The sequence below is a fragment of the Balaenoptera physalus genome (genome assembly GCF_965194825.1).
Source record: "Balaenoptera physalus genome assembly, chromosome: 9".
NCBI classification, from domain to species: domain Eukaryota; kingdom Metazoa; phylum Chordata; class Mammalia; order Artiodactyla; family Balaenopteridae; genus Balaenoptera; species Balaenoptera physalus.
In genome coordinates, this window is record NC_138888.1 from 53449720 (window position 1) to 53471085 (window position 21366).

The 21366-nt window shown below is 45.0% G+C and overlaps 1 protein-coding gene across 5 annotated transcripts in view; it reads right to left on the reverse strand.

Annotated features, from left to right (window-relative positions):
* Positions 1 to 6843: 6843 nt before the first annotated feature.
* The window catches only part of PRDM1 (PR/SET domain 1), a 31287-nt gene continuing 16764 nt past the window's right edge, over positions 6844 to 21366 (reverse strand). For 3 of the 5 annotated variants that reach the window (XM_082475155.1, XM_082475156.1, XM_082475158.1), the window contains 4 exons: positions 21014 to 21266; positions 14860 to 15971; positions 14262 to 14390; positions 6844 to 13909 (listed from right to left, as the gene is read on the reverse strand). In XM_082475155.1, the coding sequence (XP_082331281.1) occupies positions 13337 to 13909; positions 14262 to 14390; positions 14860 to 15971; positions 21014 to 21266 (2067 nt within the window). In that variant the 3' untranslated portion in view covers positions 6844 to 13336. Of the gene's footprint in view, positions 13910 to 14261; positions 14402 to 14859; positions 15972 to 21013; positions 21267 to 21366 lie in introns of all 5 variants that reach the window. The other 2 variants (XM_082475159.1, XM_082475157.1) reach the window with 2 other exon arrangements.

Consider the following 21366-nt stretch of genomic DNA (forward strand, 5'->3'; position numbering starts at 1 on the left):
GGGCTTCCCTGGTGGCGCAGTGGTTGAGAATCTGCCTGCTAATGCAGGGGACATGGGTTTGAGCCCTGGTCTGGGAAGATCCCACATGCCGCGGAGCAACTAGGCCCGTGAGCCACAACTACTGAGTCTGCGCGTCTGGAGCCTGTGCTATGCAGCAGGAGAGGCCGCGATAGTGAGAGGCCCGCGCACCGCAATGAAGAGTGGCCCCCGCTTGCCGCAACTAGAAAAAGCCCTAGCACAGAAACGAAGACCCAACACAGCCAAAAATTAAAAAAAAAAAAAAAAAAAAAAAAAAAAAATTCCTTGCAGGCATAGCCAGATTTAACAATGTGTTTTGCTGATATTCAGTTCTAGCACTGCCCCGTGGAGGCTAGTACAAATATAAAAAGTGGACATGGAATTCTCTGTTAGACATCCAAACCCAAATATAGTCAGGATGTACACTGTTCTTACTTAAATTATCATTTTTGAGCCAAAGGTGAATTATATGCAGAAGATACCCAAAATACCTATAAAACTAAATGCTTCAAATGAGAGCTAGGAATTTGTGTTTCTAATTCAATTTGATCCCTCTTAGCAGTTATTAATAGAACTAATTTATTTGAAAGAGGCCAATAACATCAATCAAATTGTACATAGCTCTCTCTCTCTGGAGGCAGGAAACTCTTTGACATCAAGGTCTTGGTCTTATTCGTACCTGCTCCTGGGTTTATTCCTGGTTTGGCCAGCTGGGATACTTTAGCCTGGCCCAGTATTTAAAGTATAATAGACAGGCAATAAATATTGTTAAATGAACAAATGATTGAATGCGTGAGTCAAAATGCTGGATTTACCTTTCATTATTAGGTTGAAAGCCTCACAATTTAAAACATGCCCCCCGCACCCCAAACTCAGTCATTCTGATAAAATGATTTAAAAATAAGAGGAGCAGTAGGGAGGATTTTCCCAGCGTTTTTTTTTTTTTTTTTTTTTTTCCGCCTTGTGGGAAATGGGTTAAAAAACCACAAGGTTGTATGAATTACATTTAGTGACTCCTCAACAAACTAATTCTATAGCTAATACATAATAAAGTGGAGGTTCCAGAAAATGTTTAAAATTAAATCTCTTGTATTTCATGGACTTAAGATTGCTATGCTGAGGTGGAGAGAGAAGTTAGTGGCCATGGTTTAGGAAGGTTCTGGTCATAGTTACTAGTTGGGTGATATTAAGCAAGTTACTTAAGAACAGTTACTGTTTTGGAGTACTTTCGATGTGAACTGGGTTAAGGGTTTTTTTTCCCTGCATCACCTAATTTATTTGATCTCTCTGGGCCTCTGTTTCCTTGTATGTATACTAGAACCCATCTCAAAGGGTATTCATGAGGATAAAATGAGAAAATGGCAGTGGCAGACCCTAATAACTTATACAGTATAAATCAAATGAGGCATTATTTTCATAATGATTATTGTACTACAGAAGCACCAAAATCAGTATTTAAGGTACATATTTTACTTTCTGTTTCTTCTACTGGAACAATGCCATTTAAAATGAATACAGTAGAGAAAAAAATAGGCATGACTCATAAATCCTATGTTCTTTGGAACCTTAATCTGTTGCTCTCTTCATTTATCTCATGAAGGAAATGAACCAAAGAAGGAAAAAGTCAAGGCAGGAGTGAGAGAAGATGAAAAGTTACTCTAAGAAGTGCCCAGCTAATTTCTAGAAAGCTTCTTATCTGCAAATAGTATGGTCAAATTGTTCAGAGTGTTTTGAAAGCATCCGTAGGACTACTGGAGTGTGATTTGTAATCTATTCCCGTATTTTCTTTCCCCTGAATTTCCATTCTCAGGAGTCTCAGAGTAAGAAGTACATCGTAAAAGCCTGGAAGCTTTGTTCTGGGCGGGAGAAAATGGTCTATTGAAAAACAAGCCAACCTCATTCTGGGCCTTGAAGCTTGACCATGTCATTTATGGAGTGACCCAGTCACGCTGTAAATGACCAGAGACATTCCAGAGTTCATGACTGTTGTGTAACAGCAACACTTCAAGGGTGGCTGCAGGCACGAGGCACAACACGCCCGCCCAGTGCGGTGAGTGGGAGGAACCCTCCCCCTGGAATGTGGCTTTGCTCCAAGGCACGCCCTCCTCCCCATCCCCTCCTCCCCATCCCCTCCTCCCCATCCCCGCCACCAAGTGCTGGGGGTGGGAGACTGGACAGACTGGAGGGACGACTGTATTTTCAGGGAATGACAAACTGATCGTGCTGATTGAGTGAGAGTACTCACCTGCCTCCTGCTCTGGCTCCAAGGACAACCTACTGGGAGGATTTGTTTAGACGTAACTTGTATGAGGAAGTGGTGCAGAGCAACAAGAGCCCAAACAACCCGCCACCAGAGAGGACTGCAGCCCAGGCTCCATTAGAAAATCGGGGCAAGGGGCCTTGTTCTCCCCAGGGTCCTGCAGCCACCAAGCTGCTGGAGAGGACATTCCATTCCACTGAGCGAGAGGAGACAAGATGGCAGCTTGAAATTACATGTGCAATAGCCCAGGAAGCTTGTAAACATTTAAGGAGTTGATTGTTATTTTCATTCCTGACCAGTTTGGTGGTGCCAATAACAAGTCCATAAACTGCTGAAGCCCAGCCGGAGTGCTGAGAACAAGCATTTGGGAACGTGATCGCCAGTGAGTGATGAATATTCATGGCCGAGTGAATCTGAACTGCTCACTAGACAGGGAGGCTGGTGCATGAACTTGCAACAGGTCTTGGCACGGAAATCAAGTTTATAGATTTAACTGAAAAGAAAAGCACTCATGATCAAGACATGTCAGTGCACAGGGGCTCAGGGGGAGGCCAAAGGGGCGCTGTTGTTTCACGGGCTTAGAGTTTCAGCTTTGCAAGATGAAAACGTTCTAGAGATCTTTGCACAACAATGTGATTAGAGTGAACACTACTGAACTGTACACTTAAAAACAGTGAAAGTGGTAAATTTTGTGTGTATTTTTTTTTACCATGATTTAAAAAAAGAGAGAGAAGAAATGTCACTACAGAGACTGCCCTAAAACAGCTCAAACCAAATATATAGCTGTGCCCCAGCCTCTCCCCTTGTCCTCCCAATATGTCACCTGTCCATCGGGACAGGTGCTAAGGAGTCAGGTATAAGCTATCCTCAGGCTACACAGAGGTCCCCGTGGCCACTCTCCTGGCTTCCCAGAACCACAGAGCTCTGGAAGTGGATGTTCTTTCCTTCGTTGAATGATGTCTTCCTCCATCACCCCAAGGTGATCAGGGGCATTAAAAGACGTGCTTTGTGGCTCGGAGGATTGGAGAGACCGGCTGGGGTGGGTACACTGTAGAGGCCAGGAGGAAACCTTAGTGATCCCTCCTATCCCCTCTCCCCTCTCCCCTCTCCCCACCACCCCCCTGCCTGGCCCCCAACACCCTCTACCCCCATCGAAAGGGACTTTCCCTCTGTAACCACCAGGGTCTCCAGTGGTGAGCAGAGACGGTGACAAAAGACGTGATGTGGTTTCTGCTCAGTTAGAAGCACAGGAAAAACTTTCAAACACCCCTTAGAAGGGAGAAAAACCCAAATACGGAAGGAAGGAAGTCTGTGCACCTTCAGCACAGACTGTGCCCTGCCTTTTTCTGGTTTTTGTTTATAAGAAATATATGCTTCTCTTTTGGAGAAGCCCAGTGGCCCTCGGCAGAACTCATGGTGAGCCGGGGTTCAGCATCCCTGCCAGCCAATGCTCATCTCCACCTGATCACGTTCTAACTCATTCCTCTGATGTGAACAAGATTTGGACCTGAATTCAAGAGATGCTTCTCTCATGTCTAAGTTATATAGCTACTCTTAAAAGATTCCTTTCTTCCTTCCTTTTCTTCCTTTTTCTTCCTTCCTTTCTTTTCTTTCTTTCCTTCTTCCCTTCCTTCCTTCCTCCCTCCCTCCCTCCCTCCCTCCCTTCCTTCCTTCCTTCTCTTTCTTTCTTTCCTGCCAGTCCTCTTAAGAGCACCTAATTCTTCAGGCTATAGATGAACCGTAATATATGATGTTATTACACTAAAGTTGGAGGGATGGTTGAAACAGCTGTAACCTATCTAAGATGGGCTGAATGGTTTGCTACAGATAAATGTAATTTTCAGTCTGGAATCCATGTGCAGGTCAAAACTAGAGAAGACAAAAACTACCAATTTGAAGCAACATGACTATAAATCTACAGGGTTTCTGTTGGTTGCAAAAGCTGTATAACAGGTGGGTATATTGCAAGTCTTCAGATAATTCTTAGAGGAATCTTGCCTTGTGGGATTACATTGCCTGGGAACAGAAAGGTAGAACAGACTGCTGTTTCTCAACTTTCATCTCTGTCTCCAGGTATGTTGGTTAACTATATATGGGGCAATATTTAAAACAGAGAACATACCTCCTTAAACTCAGAAGTAACAAAAAAATTTTTATGTGTACTCGAAGCAGACAAGATGTCCATTTATGTGTTTCCTCTCCTTTGTAGAAAACACAGACCCTCCATGGTTTTAAAGTGGAATGAGCTTATCCACTTTATCCAAAATAGCAGCTGAGTTTTTGCAAGTGCGCAGTGCCTTCTGTCTGAGCATCACTGTGCCCTTCGGCTGTAGTTGTCAGGTCCCTGAGGCATGTCCTGACAGGGAGTGAGGAGCTCTCTGCCTCAGTTTCCTCTTTGGAGCACTGCTGACCTGAGGCTGACCCGGAACCACTGAAGCCTGACACCCACCCTCTGTTAACGCATGTGGAACTGCCAACTCAGTCAGGCTCTTTGAAGGGGAACTGGCTACCCCCAGAGTGATGAAAGCCTTTCAGAAAAGGGGCATCTGGAGGGAGCTTGGTTTCAGGGACGTTAATAATTGTGTTGAGCTGGGATGGATTCAGAATAACGTTGGGCCGTAGCAGGCTACGGTTCTCCAAGGCTTGCTGTCTCCACCTTGCTTTCCTGAAATGTCTGCAGAACTCCTTAAGAGTCAAGCTCCGGACAAGGCAAAAGACAGTAACTTAATGCTGTAAAACCCTGCTGTTTTGGCAAGTCTGCCCTAAGTACAAACAGCATCAGTGACTCCTGTGGCCCTGTCCCGCTAGGCAATAGCAATGTTGTGTAACCTGCTAACTTGGGAAGCAGAATCAGGAAGATGGGATTTGGTTTCCAGGTCCAGCAGAAACTTGTCAGGTGGCTTGGGCCTCTCTCCTGACTTTCCATGCTTTGACAGTCCCATTTCTAAGATAGAGATGCTCAAAGCCCATCCCTACCTTCCTCCTTCGTGAAAACATTCAAGGACGAAAGCCTTAAACCTTCCACCAGCACAAGGCCAGGTACTTCTTGCAGCAACAGCAAGAGCAGATACTAAGATCTGTGTGAGGCTCTGATGGAAACCTCAGCCCCATTGGCCAGATGTAGAGAACTACAGTCTTAACCTTGGTTCTTAAAAATGAAATGGATTCATTAAAATTGGGCTTCATTCTTTGATTTTACAGCCAGCTGTGTGCATGGGCTCACTGCTCCATGGGTCACTTGGGTCAAATGTTCCCTGGGGCTGGCTTCTGCCAGCCCCTAGAACCCTGGCGAGCCACCCGCCTCCCTGGAGTCCACCGGAGACAACCAGTGAAGCCCTCGCAAGCAAATTATCTCGGGATTTGTGACCAACCATCTTCCACCTCCTTTCTGTTGAAACAGAATCAAAAGTTAACTGCACGCAGGCAGCTCCGATAAAGAAGTATGTTCTACACTTGGAAGGAGCAGGGGGTCGACCCTGCAGCTTTGGAGATGCCTTGTACTATTTGCACCAGCCCTTCCTCGCGATGCTTGACCCGTCTTCCGGTGGGTGCGAGCACTTCCGGTCCTCACGCTTCCGGGAGGCTCGGAGGGCGGGGTCAACTAGTGGAACCGGTTCACTTCCTAGGGCTCCCAATGCTTCCTCAAGTAGGCGGGGGCAGAGGCAGTTCTGCTATGATTGGCATTTTGTTTGCTGGCCCTGATGTGCTCCGGAGAGGATACTCTGTCAGCTCTTGGCACAGAAGACATTGCGGGACGGCCACTGTGTCCCTGCCCTGACACACCACCAGGAATGAAAGGGATCACTGAGTATGAACTCACAGCCTCATTTTCAGAAAAAGGCTGAGGCAGGCTGAGCGTTCGGGCCGCATCAACTTCTCTTAGAAGATCTGCGCACCCTTCCTGGCCCTCGGCCCTCGGCCCTCGCTCCTTGCTTTGACTGTGTGCTGTATGTACGGAGAGGCTATCGCCTGCCTTGTAGTGTCAGCAGGTTGGAGAGAGGACCAAGTCATGTTTTCTGTGTTCAAGGCGGTAAAATGGGCCACATGCGTCTGTGACGGCAAGTAATCACAATGAAACTGACACTCAAGTAGAAAACGGAGTCCGCCCACAGGAGCAGCCCTGCACCAACTGCTGCATATAGGTTAAGCCTGGAGTCGCAGCTCAGGTCAGCCTCTGGCTGCCACGAGCTGGTGATTCAGTAATAACTGGAAGCACGATTGCTTTTTCACTCGCTATTTTTTAACGGTTTATTCATAAAGCAATTTTTCACTTTTCACTTATTTTCAGCCCCTTTCACATCTATCTACTCACAGTTTCTGTCTTGGCTTAACCTTTCCCTCTCCTCCTCCCTCTTGCTGCTTCATTTTTCTTTATTCCCCTTTTTAAACCTTGAACCGTTAGAGCAGTATCGAGACCTCCATTTCTTTGCTAACCAGAATGTTTCTTTCAGCATCTTCTTGGGTTCTCTCGATTGGCCTCACCTTCTCTTCTTTAGCTCTCATATTTTTGACCCCCTTTCCAACAAATTTAATCTTTCTTAGTCTTCATACAAGTAAGCCTTTGCATAAAAAGAAAGAAAGAAAGAAAGAAAGAAAAAAGATGTATAAGAAAAGACAAAAAGCCGCTAAACTAAACAGCCTAGAATTCATGGTACTTGAACAGAGGTTTGATTTACACACAACTCATTATTTCCATTAAAAGAATCTTGATTCCTTTCAGATGAGCATATTAATTCCTGGGGAAATTTCATGGTTCTCACAAATTAGCAGGACCTTTGCGAGCCCAATCTCTTGCCAAAAGAAGCCACAATAGTTTTTTCCATATAAGCCTGCCTCTCATTTCCATTTTCCTCTGACATCTGCTCTCTAAATTACAAATATCTGCCTATAGCAACAATCAGACTTCCAAGGAAAACAAACCAAAAGGAAATAAGAGAAAACGATGGCCTTTTAGCATATTAAGAGATGTAATACTTCCGAAAGAGGCAAAGAAAACCTAGGAATGACTCCTTCATTTTATGGATCAGGAAACTGAGGCCCAAGAAGTTCCAGGACTTTCTTGAGAGCACACAGGTAACTAGGGGTTGAACCAGGACTAGAACTAAATCCCCAGTTCACTCTTTTCTGCAGAGTAGGAGCACATAATCTCAGTTCCCACCTTGGGGGTATATTTAGACTCTGGCCTGGGGAGCACAGAAGAAGGACTTAAATCACCCCATTCATGATCTTTAGATGGTTAGTCTCACAGCAAATCACTCTCACGTTAATTGTTCTAAAACTGGGGAGGCAAGAAAGCGTTCCACAGAAAAGGATCCTCGAGGGTGCATCCCACTTCCTTTGCCTGTGTGGATGGGAAATAGTACTCAAGGGCAGCCTTGCTGTGGAAGGAGGGAGGGTGGAGACGGTCCCTTCTCTTCCCAAGGTGTAACTACACTGACAGGCTGCTAGCCTGGACATTGCTCTGCAGAGTGCTGGGTGCCAGGTGGGAGTAGTACCATGTCTCATTTTCCACCCCCTTTCAGAATCCCTGGGAAGAACTCAAACGGGGAATACGTTTTCAAATATTTTACAAAATATACAGCACAGTTCATTTCGTGGTGTCATGGACTCTTCCTCAGAATTAGACAAGCTCTTCAGATTTGTCTTCCATATAGTTTTATATAAATAGTTTCCTAGGAGGCCTCAGGAACATTAAGGAAACTTAAGTTCTCTACCAGAGCCTTAGCTCTGTCTTGTCTCCAGGTGCACCATCATTTGTAAGGTTGAGAGAAACCTTTGAATTACAGACGTGGGAAGGACTTGCCAGGCATCTTGCTTATCCTGTGCTTTCAAGCAAGCTGGCTCCTCTCTAAGCCCTCCCAGCAAGGAGACTACTTCCTCCCTCCCATGGAAAGGAAGCCGTTGTGTTACCAACCCTAAAGGTGGGTGTTATTTTTTGTCATTTAAACCAAAGTCCCTTCTGCTAATGATTTAACTTCATTTCTTTTGCTCTGCTCCTCACCCTGGTTGCCATAGCCCACAGATGAATTCTTCAGATACCTAAAGATGGGAAGTTGTACCATGATTCCATGAGAACAACCCCCTTTTGTTAACACACTGAAGAATTTCTTACCAAAACTACCCACTGGCATTTACCTGTCACTTCCTCTTTCTTTCTTGATGGGGGTAGGAGAAAACTACAAGGTGACTGTGTTCACATTTATGCTAAATAAAAGCTTCTATCTTAAATTCAGAGAGAAGGAACGTGTACATGACCAACTCTGGTTCGTTATTTATCAAACCTGGAAGGAAGAGCAAACCAGGAGAGGGTCTGTTAGTTTATAGTAGTCTGTGAAACTGGGCATGGGGAGTATTTGCATAAATCAGGTTAAGAATAACTTTTTGGAATCTTGCTCTGTTTTTGGCCTAAATTACATGATTAAAGCTATCTTGAGATTAAAATCACTTCTCACTTATTGAAGGAGCAGCTGTCAGTAGCACTTTGAGCAAACGGACTTGGGGGTCCTGAGGACTTGAAGCTTAAAAAAGGATGTGATAGGAGGCTTATTCCTGGGTCCTGAAACATTTCTTGCAGCTGCTGTATGCCCAGAAGTGGACTCCAAAGAGGTAGCCAGTGCTCAGGATGATCTGATTTCTTCTGGCCAGACACTGATAATGAAACAGACATGTTATGGAGAAAGAACTCTATGGTCTCATAAAGGAAATAGAAATGTCTTTTCAATTGGTTCAATGATCCCATTCTATGTAACTTTTCTTCTATGCATTAATGTTTTTAGCTGCCAGCCTCTGTGGTACAGCCTTCCTTTGTAGACCAGATTATCCCAGAGGCCTGGTTTTACATTAGAAATCCTCCACCATGTGCCTCTAATTACTTTCATTTCTCTGCTCTGGCCTTTCCCCATTATCTTCTTTTAAAGAAGGCTTCACACACACACAGACACACACACACAGAAATAAGTTCTCTTATACAAACTTATGGGTCCTAAATTGGTTTCCTGTCCCTCAAGAGAAACAATTTGAGATGTGTGCCCGTAAACTCCCATGGAACTGTATATTCTATATGTTTTCTTCTGGTGAAGAATTGAATGCATCATTTCTGAACAGGGCTTTTAGTTTAAGGAAAGATTCAAAAAGGTGGCTTCTTCATTTTTGCCTTGCTCTACAAACAGCTGCCCAAAGTCTCAGTTCAACAGCGTGGATGTCGGCTGGGGAGACTTGAGCTCCTAGTGAATATTATCTTCTCATGTAATGTTTCATTAAACAGCTAAGTCCACAAGTGTTCCCAAGACAGATAACTCTCAAGAAAAAAAGGCATGCTTTGCCAAGTAAAGAACTATGATTTATGGTAGTAACTGTTATACTCTGACTCCCTTTGGGCTTTGTTTTGAAAAATTATTACCACAATGGTTCTCTAGAATTTGGTAGTGCAACCAGCACCATTTGGCCCATTTATGACAATAGGGTTCTGGTTTTCTTAACTCCACAGTTAAATGTTGGCAGCATTTCAAATTCTTGGCACAGATGTTTAAGTGAATATAAAGAAGCAGCATTAAAAAAAAACAGTGGGCAGTTTTGAGTGTCTAAATGTAGGGAGCATTATTTTCTTAACATGCAGTTAGCATGGGCATGGTACCATGAACTTGGTAATGGATGAAATGGGAAGCATGAAAACCATTTGCAAAGGGATTTTAGATTTTTTTTTGTTTGTTTCATTGAGGGCAGTAGCACTTTTCTACAGGCATCTCTCTTATTCACATCTACCAAGTGAGACTCAAAATAATTTGTGCCTTTTTGTTTGTGACTGGAGAAAGATTAGTTATTGGAGCATCAATGGATGAGCAAGTAGACTCACTCCCAACATAAAACCCTTGGGACCACATGGCCAAGGCACCATGATCCCTGGGCTTCATACTAACAATGCCCAGAGGCTGGTCAAACAACAGCTTTCTTGAAATTTGCTTTAAATGCACAAGTGGCTAATCTACTTCCCGAGTTAAGATGTGAAGGAAAAAGATACAATGGGATGTAGGGCAGGAAGACTATGCAGAAGCACAAAAGCCCTGATTCCCCGTGGGGAGCTCAATGCTGGCTACTGAAGCAAGAATGATACCACCAATGGGCAAAATGCTCCTCAGGTTCCCAGGGCTCCCCAGAGCCCCTCACCCAGCAGCTGGCTGGGTCCACACACATACACGCTGGATCAAGGCTAGGACGGCATTTCTGGACTTGATCTCAAGTCTTCCTCACCTCACCACCACCCCACGTCCATCAACAAAGTAAAACAAACAAAAAAGTCCAACAAGAGCAAACAAATCTTCCCCTACTTACTGGCTAATGCTTGAAATGATTTCCTTAGAGGGCACTTTTATAGCTCATAATTAAAGAGAAAAACCTTTGAGTTATGAGAGAGGCAAGAGACCAACCCTGATAGAGCAGTCGCCAATAGAGGAGGTGAAATTAGGGAATCATCTCTGGGGGGGATGAAGGGTGAGGGTGGGGATGTGGGCAGGATAGAGGCAAATTGTGTCATGTTCAGAATTTGTTTTGGGGCCACCCTTGCAGTATGGTTAAGGTGTCGCTCACTCACCCTTCACTCAAGACACTAGACAAGCATTGGTAAAGCATGAACATTTATATTTAATTTACATTTTGACAATTTGCACATAAATAACAATGTAAACCAGTACGTAAACATAAGATAGTTTGTTGTTCTAGCAAAGTAAAAAGCCAATAACTTTGGTTGGTTTTAACTTTGAGTAGAAGAGAAAAAAAAAAAAAAAACCACTGTTGATTGTGGGCTCAACGTTCACATGTAAGAGGCCTCAGGGAAAGTCAGAAGGTAAAGAGAATCAAGAAGTCTCAAGCCACTGTGCAGGTCTCAGGAAAAATTCCCATTAATGAGAAAGCATGAAAGGGGAAAAAGAGAACAAATGAGTAATTGGGAATAGGAAGTATTTGGTGTCAACGTCAGAATGTGATGCTTTGGTTTACCTACAATTAAGGACTGTGCTTGTCAAACACTGATTAAAAAATACCATAAAAAACTGTCAGTTTTGTTAAAGGAACAGATCAATAAGGCTCTTAGGTTTCTCTGCATTATCCTAAATTTGTTGTTCTCTTCTGCAGGTTGACATTAGTTGCCATGGACCAAAATACTGAATATATAAACCAGATTGATGAGTGATACATCAGTTATTTAGGAAGGAGGGAGAGGAAGAGAGAGAAAAGTTGCAGTGGTCGATAGGATTTTCATTTCTGGGGCTTGGGTGTGACCACATCATCAGAATGTGGCAAAACAAACAAAAAAAACCCATCTTAGATTGTCCTTAATAGTAAAAAACTTATGTCTCTTTCTCCCTGGTTGTTATGCAGTCCCCACCTTTGCACCAAGGTTTTAGGGTCACTTACAATAGCAAGGGGGTGCCCAAGCTCACCAATATGACTGTGAGGTCATCGAGTGCTAATTAAGCAAAGTCTCAGAAAGGGTTTGATTTTTTTTTTTTTTTATGCCATTAGGAAAAGAAGGATCTTTCACATGGTTTGGCTCACAATTTAAGTGGTTATAAATATATTATATATACACATGGTATAGTGGTATAAATAGATTTATAAATATACATCATTCTCCGCTACACCTCAAATGCCAACGTGTCATCTTTGGGTTTAGCAGAAGAGGAGACAGAATGCGACGCATTCCAGCTTTCTGGTGCACACTGGCTCTCTCCTCTTGAGTAGCAAATCATTAGAGAAGCCATCACTTCCTGCACTACTGGACACACTCAATGAGGTAATTGTTGAACAACTCTGCAATGCCCTTTCTTCTTCAATTAAATTAACCATAAAATGTAAAAACACAAATACTGAGGAAAGTCTGAGTTGCACAGAAAAAAAATACAATTGATGTGTTGGGGATAGGAATGTTCATTACCCGCTTTGACCCTAAGACAACGAGAATACCCGTTTTCCGGTTTTTGGTTTTTAAAGTGTGGCCTGAGCCTATCTAACTGAAATCCTTCCTGGTAGAGCACCACGTTTGTGCAATTTTGACATAACAACAAAAAAGACCAACAACAAAAACACCCAGACTCATGCTCCCTCACCTCACCCATACAAAACCACCTGTGCTTTGGGAATGTTTTGCAGTGGTTTTAAACATGGCATTTTGTCTTCTTCACATTTTCAGATAATACATTGGGATGCCAAAGTCTCGTGGCCACTCCGAACGGTCACATGACTTTGGGGGTGGGGCGACTGTTTTTTGGAGAGGGAGACAGATTAGCAAAGCCTTCTTGTCGCCTTTCTGGTAAATCTGTGATTAGGGGGGAAAATGCTGAACTATCTACAGAAACATACAAGATTCTCTCTTTCTTATTTCTTCTACCAAAGTTATTACTGGGTAATTCTGCACACATACCCCCAAGTTATACAGTGCTGTTCAAATGATACAATCCTATGAATGAACACATCAATTGCCTAACTTTGGCAACACCAAAACCTCATTTTCAAACCATTATTATAGAGGGAGGTCGGCTGACGTAATGTATTTGTTTACTAAATCTTAGGTACTTAAAACAGATGTGCAGAAATTATCTACAAAGAAGAGCCACCAGACAAAAATATAACACTTAACTCAAATTACAAGGAATTCTTCCAGTCACTGTAAACTTTTTTTAATTATTGCTTTTTGAATGATAAATTGTATAATAAATTATGAAGGATTATCATTGAAAAAATAATTATGGCTAGGCAATAGTCTTAGCAATGGGAGGGCTATGCAAACATATCCACACAAATATTCAAAATACACAGGTTCAAATATATAGATGGGGGTGTAAATAAGTATATATAATATGTATATATATTGTCTTTCCCTCATTTATGCCCTGAGATTTCAGTAACTTTGGGGATCCTTCTTTAATTCCAGAGAGGTGAGGGGAAACCATCTGCCGTCAGGAGAGCTTTGCGGAACTGGAATTATGTACAAGCGTTTGCTACAGGCACCCTGACTCGCCAAGTCATAAGTTAAGAAGACAAAACACCTTTTGTTTTCTGCAAATCTTAAGGATCCATTGGTTCGATTGTTTCTTGTTTGACCTTTACAGGTCCCAGAGGTAGTGGGTTGCTGTGAGGCAACTTCAGGAGGGACGGGTCTGTTGACTCGTAGAGGCTACATCCTGAGAGCAGTCCATTCCCCATGTTTCTTTGCAAAGACACTTTCAGGCCAGTTTCTTCCTTCTCTTTTCTGACCACGGCCAGAATCTCCTTCTCCACCACAGAGGTCACGTCAACGTTGTCCTCCATGTCCTCCAGCCGGTCGGCATTGTCGCTGATGTCAAACTTCTCGATTTCTTCGTTGATTCTGGTCAGGTCCTCCAGAGGCAGCCCCGTGGCTGGGGCCACAGGACAATACCCCTTCAGGTGGACCTTGAGGCTGCAGAGATGGATGTAGCTCTTGTGGCAGTGGGCACACTTGTGGGGCCGCTCCCGGGTGTGTAGGCGCTTGTGGAGTTTCAGGTGCACAAACTGGGTGAACTTGGCGGGGCACACCTTGCACTGGTAAGGTTTCTCTCCGGAGTGGAGTCGCAGGTGGGTCTTGAGATTGCTGGTGCTGCTAAATCGCTTGTGGCAAACCTGCAGCGTGGGGAAGGGGGCAGGGAAGGGAGGTGGGAAACCAGAAGGTTAAGAGCTGCCAAGTGGAGGGGCACGCTGCCCACCCACACCCAGCAACCTGGGAGGTGAAAAAACTCCCAGCAGTGTTAGGCAAATAGAGCGATGGGAACGCACTGCCCATGGGGTGGTGTTTCCCTTCCAGACCACTGTCCAACCACTGGAAGCTGGTGTGTCATCATCTCCGCTCATCAGCAGCCCAAAGAAGGCGGAATTCTTGCGCTGGTTTAAACTATGGGCTATGGGATGATGGGAGGGCGACTCCTGAGACACTGTCTACAAAGGTCGAAAGTTCTACCCAGAAAACACTGCCCACCTGGCATTCATGTGGCTTCTCTCCCGTGTGTACCAGGTAGTGTTTCTGCAGGTGGGCGAGCTGAGTGAAGCCCTTGTTGCAAGTCTGGCATTTGAAAGGCCGTTCTCCGCTGTGCACTCTGAGGTGGACCTGGGAAGAAGCTACACACGTTAGCTCGGCTGTCACTTGGCTGCAAAAGCGAACATTCCCGTGCAAGGACTCGGGCATTTAGAATGCAAACCTCTTAAGAAAAGCATCAAGGTGAAGTCTTAGAACAAATCAAACCGCGATGTGATTTTTCAGAACACTCTGTTGTGTTGGAGCTAAAGGAACAAAAGTCATGGGCTAAGCAGGGACTCGAAACTGATGTTCTAGCGCAAACCCCACGTGTTTATCATTCAGAAGACACTCAGGAGAGGGGAAGCAACGTGTCCCAAGCGGTGCAGCCAGAGCAGCAAAGGCAAAGGCAAAAGCAAAGCCGCATCGACCATGCCCAGCCCGGGTCTCACACTGTGGAATGGCAATTTATTACCTGCGGGAGACCAACTAAATACCCACGAGCGTCGTGCACTCCCGGGGACAGACCCCCGCACCATCGGGCCGCCCACGCCAGGCCTACCTTCAGGTTTGAGAGCTGGCCGAAAGTCTTGGCGCAGACGTTGCACTCGTACTTGATCTTGCCGTTCTGCTTCTTCAGGGGGTAGGGGAGCGTCTTGTAGCCGGTCATGTTCCTTTTGTTCTTGATGAGATTCACGGCCTCGTCGCCGCCGCTGGGGGCCGCCGCGGCCGCTGAGGTAGCTTTGGGCTGCACCACGTGCTCGTGCTCGGCCGTGGCGGCGGTGCCGGCCGTCGGGGACCCGCTGGTGGGGCTGCAGGCCTTGTCCTTCAGGCTGGCGGCCGCCCCGGGGAGGGAGAAGGCACTGCGCGGCGCGGGCACCAGCACCTCCCGGGGGTGCTCGGGCTGCAGCAGGCGGCGCGCCCCCTCCGAGGGCAGCGAGCTGGGGAGGGAGGCGGGCGCCAGCATCGGGGGAGGCAGGCCGCCCCCGCCCAGGAGGCCGCCGTACACGGGGTACAGCCTCGGGAAGAGGCCGAAGCTGCCGAGGCCGTTGATGTTGCCCACGGCGCCCAGGCCGTTGCAGTTCATGCCGTAGGGGGGCAGCAGGAACTTGGGGTAGTGCGCGTTGTAGGAAGGGATGAAGGCGGGCGGCAGGTGCGGGGGCGGCGCGTAGCCGGGGTAGGGGCCCAGCCCCTCGGCGGCGGCGGCGGCGTACGGAGCGTTCAAGTAGGCGTAAGGGTCGCGGTGCTCCTGGGAGCCGGGGGCCCGCGGCGACACGGTGTTCCCGGGGCTGCCGTGCAGGCTCCGGTCCGGGCTGCTGCGCGCCGAGGGGCTGGGCGTCGTGGAGGACGGGATGGGGGAGTGCGCGATGTAGGGCGGCCGCTCCATCCCGTAGGCCAGGGAAGCTTTCAGAAAGTCTTCCGGGAGAGGGGCCCGGATCGGGTACACCACCCGCGGGTAGAAGGGCATCTCGGGGCTCCCATTTTTCCGGAAGTCATCCGCGTCCTTTTCCGAAGTGAGGGGTGAAATGTTGGAGCGGTAGAAGTCCTTCCCTTTGGAGGGGTGGGAGTCCAATTTTAGTATTTCTTTCACGCTGTACTCTCTCTTCGGGACATTCTTTGGGCAAAGTTCATGTTTCTCAGTGCTCTGCTGCTTTGGATGGCTCTGGGTTTGCGCTGAAATAAAGAAAGTGTGATTACTCAGAGGCAGACAGAAAATCGGAGCGACGTTGCCCAGCCCAAGTTGCTCTCCCCTTGAGCAGACCTGAGCCCCAGCTGCCCCAAGAGGGACACCTGGCATCTCAACGCCCACTTATTCTAGAAGGCTCTCGCCACTCCAGTTCCTTCTCAGCAAAACCAGGTCACTGGGGGCATCGATAAAACGAATAGCACCGTTTGTGTTATTTTGTTTCCAATGGTAAAAACCTCATGATAGGACAGTCCTGTTCGACCTAGAGTAGGAGAGCCTCCATGAAAATGGTGTGGAAAAGTACCGGGACGGGGTGTCACAGGTTAATAAAAGTCATTCTCATGTTCACGGTTTACCTAAAGGAAATCAGCACACCCTGCAAACTAGATGTGCAAGATTAAGACTCATTTCAAGTAATAAGCAGTCATCAGTTTTCGCCTCCATTCTTGTTTAATACGAATTTGATAAAACCCTGTTAAAACTGCCTCTCCCAAACAGACAGATTAGCAACGTGATGCCACCCCTTCCCCTCCATTTGCTGACAACACCAGAATTTCACTGAGGCTCTGGTCTAACCAGGCTCCCAGTAATGCTGTCCCCTGGAATCACAAGGCGTGACATAGGCATCACTGCCAAACCACAACTGGCACTTCCTGAGCCAGTTCAATTACTTAGAGCACCAAAGAAAACAGGCAGCAAAGATGAAAGCATGTATTCCAAAAGACGGCATATTGTTACTTGGTAAATAGACTGTTTAGGAACAGCAGCAATGAGAGGACAGGCTCTCCAGGCCATCGCCAGCACTGCCCCTCCAAACACACAGAACAAACGATGCCTTCGGGAAGACACCAGCCAGAGCAGGGAAAACCAAACACTCGCTGCTCAGCCTTCCCTGGAAACCACAAGTAAAATACATGCTGCTTAGTCGGAGCTCTGGTTGTTGGAGGGCAACTCCTCCAGCCTGCACACCTGCCGTAGGCGTAGGCATCAGCTGTCGGTGTGTGTAGATGCCAGGAGAGGCAGGGACCTCGTGACCTTAGCCTCAGAAGAGGACAGGCTTGGGGGACTGGGCTGAAGCCTCTGTAAAAGTATCATTCACTGTCTTTAAAAAAGTCCCTGTTCGATTTAACGGACAAGGAACTCCAGGCTTGATACCTGATAGGTCTAGAAATGAACTCTGTGGAACTCCAGAGTCTGAATTCTTCAAATCCATTCTCTAGACTGACAAGCTTGAGGGATTCGATTCCAGTTTGAGAGCCCCTCAGAGAATGTTATCTCTTCTGGCTGTTATCAGTTACTCCTGGGTGAGCCAGCAGCCCCAGAATAAACACAGCCCAGACACTATCAGGGAAGATGCTGATGGGGGCAGTGATGGAAAGCTTGTTGAGGGAGAGGGATTTCTGAAGCCACTAAACCAAAATAAATAGCCCCTTATCAGGCCAATATCAGTCTTTCAGTGAGGCTCAGCAGGCAGGAAGTTCAAATTGTCACTTTTGTTTTTTAAAGCTGAAATGGTAAAGGAAGAGAGACAACTAAGTTGGAAAGCTGATAGGCAAGGCATCTCACACCCACAGGAGGGAATTTTGAGGTGAAAAACAATGATTTGGAGGCATCCACCGAAAGATGTCACCCTAAAAAAAATGAAAATACAGAAACTTCACCATCATAACTTTCTGCCATTTTTATGTGGCAAATTACATCTAAGTCTCCTAACTTTCTTCACTGGCTTCAACACTGTCTTGGTTCTAAAATCCAATAAATTAAAGCCATAAGCAAAAAGTTTAAGTCCGTCCGTAGCACTGTCCCTACTATTTATTTAGTCTGGTGTTCTTACTGAGCACCTCCATAATCCGATTATTGAACTACCACAAAGCTAACGACTGGGGACTTCCCTGGTGGTCCAGCGGGAAAGACTCCGCCCTCCCAATGCAGAGGGCCCGGGTTCGATCCCTGGTCGGGAAACTAGATCCCTCATGCATGCCGCAACTAAGAGTCTGCATGCCACAACTAAGAGTCCGCATGCCGCAACTAACACCCGGTGCAGCCAAAATAAAAATTAATCAATTAATTAATTAATTAAAAAAAAAAAACTTAAAAAAAAAAGCTAACGATTGGGCCAACAAACCAGAAAGTCGGAATTTATAATTTTCTGTGCAAAATACTGAGCAGTGTGCCTAGCATATAGTAAATCCATGATATATGTTCGATATCTCTTATGCCTTCATAAAAATACATTTATTTCTTATTACAAAACAATATCCGGAGGGCAACGTCAGCCCCCCTCAGGTGTTCTAAGGTGGTGATCATGGAGTCTATGTGAAAAGGTACATTTAAAAAAACCATCCTTCAGCAGCTGAGTAATCAGTGGAGCTGGTGTCATTTCTGACTCTCCCACTCAGCAGCAGCTTGAGTTAACATGAAAAAGAAAATCAAGATCTGTTTTTGTTCTTAAATCTTAAATGGCTGTAGGCGGACGGAGTCATTTCAAGAGTGAACTGCTTCTGAAGGCTCTGAATGGCTTAATTATGCCGACTCACATTTTCGATCTATAATAAGAACCCCCAAGACTACAAGAAAGAACCTAGAAGTTCTGCAGTAGGCAAAACAAAGTCTGTTTTCAACTGAAACTGAGAAAGCAGATTAACATTTAGAAGTCTATAATTTGGTCAACTGTTTTCTAGATGGGTTAGTTAGATAGATTGAAAAAAACTACCAAAAAAACTTGGGAGGGGTAAGAGTTAAACCTGACAGTTCCTATTCCTTTTCTTCGGTTTTTAAAAAATGCCTATTTATGATTTCTGGCTACTTATTTTTCTTTACCTCAGTTTTCTTCAAATCTCTTCTCCTCAAAACTCTACCAGTTGAACTATCACTGCCATTTTAAAGCCCCCACGGAGATTCTGACACAAGCCTCCATTGTGCTTGAAGCATGGAACCCAACACAACTCGTGTGAAGACACAATCTACTTATTAGGCCTGATGAAACAGTGGAAATTTTCCTGATCAGCATCTCAATCATCAGTTACCACACCTAAGACAACTGGTTTCACAAGGCAACTGGAGTCTTGGCTTATTGTGACTGCCTATTGTTAACTCTCATTCTTTACTACGAATACTGGACAATGAATGGGTCCCTGAAAATGTTCTAAACCACCATTTAGAAAAAATTCTGCGTAAACAGAAAGGGATATTTGAGGGAACAAAGGTGTCATTTCATAGTATACGTGACAGTTGCTTCTGAACACAAAGAATAAGCATTTGAATAAATGCAAGGCCTTTTAAGGCCTTTCTTTGACTGGCAGGAGGTAAAGGATGTATGTGAAAAAACTTCTTTGTGGTTGGAGCAAAGTCACCAGGGTGGGTCATCTCAAATGGAGTTACTGTTCAAAAAAAAAAAAAAAAAAAATCAAAGTCTTTTTCTGAATCCGTGAATGATGAAGCTCAAGGAATGGGAGGAGACCCTCAAGAGGAAGTGACCAGCTATGCTGAGAAAGTCAGGAGGAAGCAGCACATCTTCCTGGGAGATGTCCTGCCAGAATATAAGTTGCCTTTTACCACTGGGCCTGGCACCTACAGGTGGTAAAACAGCTGAAGGGCTCCTGGGATGCTTGGCACTAGTGACATGATGGAGACTCTTGGAAGCGCTAAAGAGAGATAAGGAAAAAGAACCGCCACCATTGGCCAGGACCTGATTATACCCACCATGCTCAAGCTGAAAGCCAATTTGTTTCCAACTATTCTAAGACTTCTTCCTGAAGCTCAAGGTGCACTATATGTGTGTATGTAAGGACCACAAACACAAATTTAAAGATGATCTTATGGTGGAGGTCCTTAAGCTTTTATAGCCCCAGCTTTTCAGAAAACTGCAAATATAGTCTTGGGATCACAGGGAGAGCAAAAGTAAACGAGACAGTGTGGGATGAGCACCAAATAGCTATAGAATTGGATTATACCTGACTAGGATAAATAATTGGCCCTAAAGTTTAAGTCAAATTCTAATTTATGTTAATATTAACATTCATCTCAAAGGACAAAGTGTGAACTAAAACAATTTAGCCTCCAGATAAAGCAAGTGGGACAGCATATGGACGATTGATGAATCTGGGTAAAGGGTCTCTGGGAATTCTTTGTACTGTTCTTGCAACTTCTCCTTAGGTTGGAGATGAGATCAAAACAAAAGGTTACAAAAATTTCAGAATTTAGAGGCCAAAACTTTTAAACCAGAAGGAGCTGATTTAAAAAACTGCTTTAAAACTTAGCAGTCTGAGAATATACAACCGTAGTTACAACAGGTTGGAATTTTATGGTAAATCTTAAATCATTCATAGAGATCACTTGAGAATGACTAAAATGAAGTAGGGTTTTGCAGAGAGGTCATGATAGCCAACTTTAAGCAAATAAAAAAGTAAAAGCTTGCAAACCTAAGGAACTGAGAATTTGTTAAGATAAAGTGATAGGTGGTTACTGTAATACTCATCAGGAGATCAGATAATTAGGTTTTTACCATTAGGAAGGAAGCTAAGATATAAAATCTTTAGGGTTATCCATATTCAAATAAGATTTGAAAAATTACAGCTCCGAGTTTTTCTAGAAACAACCTTTTACGTTTCACATCAGACCATAACTTGATAACCAAATGTGCATCGCTACAATATTTCAATGTACATGTTAAGCACTGACAAATTACCACAAACAAGGAACTATACCTTGCATCCTTGGCATGTCAGAACCAATCTCTATTATACTATAATCCTACCTGCCCCCTTTTGGATAGATTAGCATTGAACATATATTTCTTCCTGTAACTTTCTGAACATTCAAAGTAGCTCTTAGTATTTTTTAAATGATCAAGTTTCATTACAGGGAATAGAGACTAAAAAAAGCTGTTTTCCTGTTCCCAGTCCCTAGTTTAAGCCACCTACTTGGACCATCAGATGAAGCCATGTAATTAAACAACATGTTATTAGCGCAAAGGGGCAGAACTGACATTACTGGCATTTCTAATTTTTTTGTTCTGTAATCCACTTACTGAGATTCATCATTGTCAGCTCTCCAGGATAAGGGTAGTGAAGCCTTTCCGCAAAGTCCCGGCAATACCACACAAGAAGCTCCTGGTTGGCGGGGATGGGCTTAATGGTGTAGAAGTAGATGTTCATGCCGTTCTGACAGGCGGCCAGGTTCTGCTCCCGGGCAGAGTGTGCTGGGTTCACGTAGCGCAGCCAGTTGCTCTTCTCCTCATTAAAGCCATCGATGAAGTGGTGAAGCTCCCCTCCGGAATAGATCTGCCCAAAAGAGAAGACGGACATGGAAAAGAAAGCCCCAAAGCAACGAAAAGCTTCCCTGGCACCTCTGAGAATAAACCCAGCAAATACCGGGTTTGAT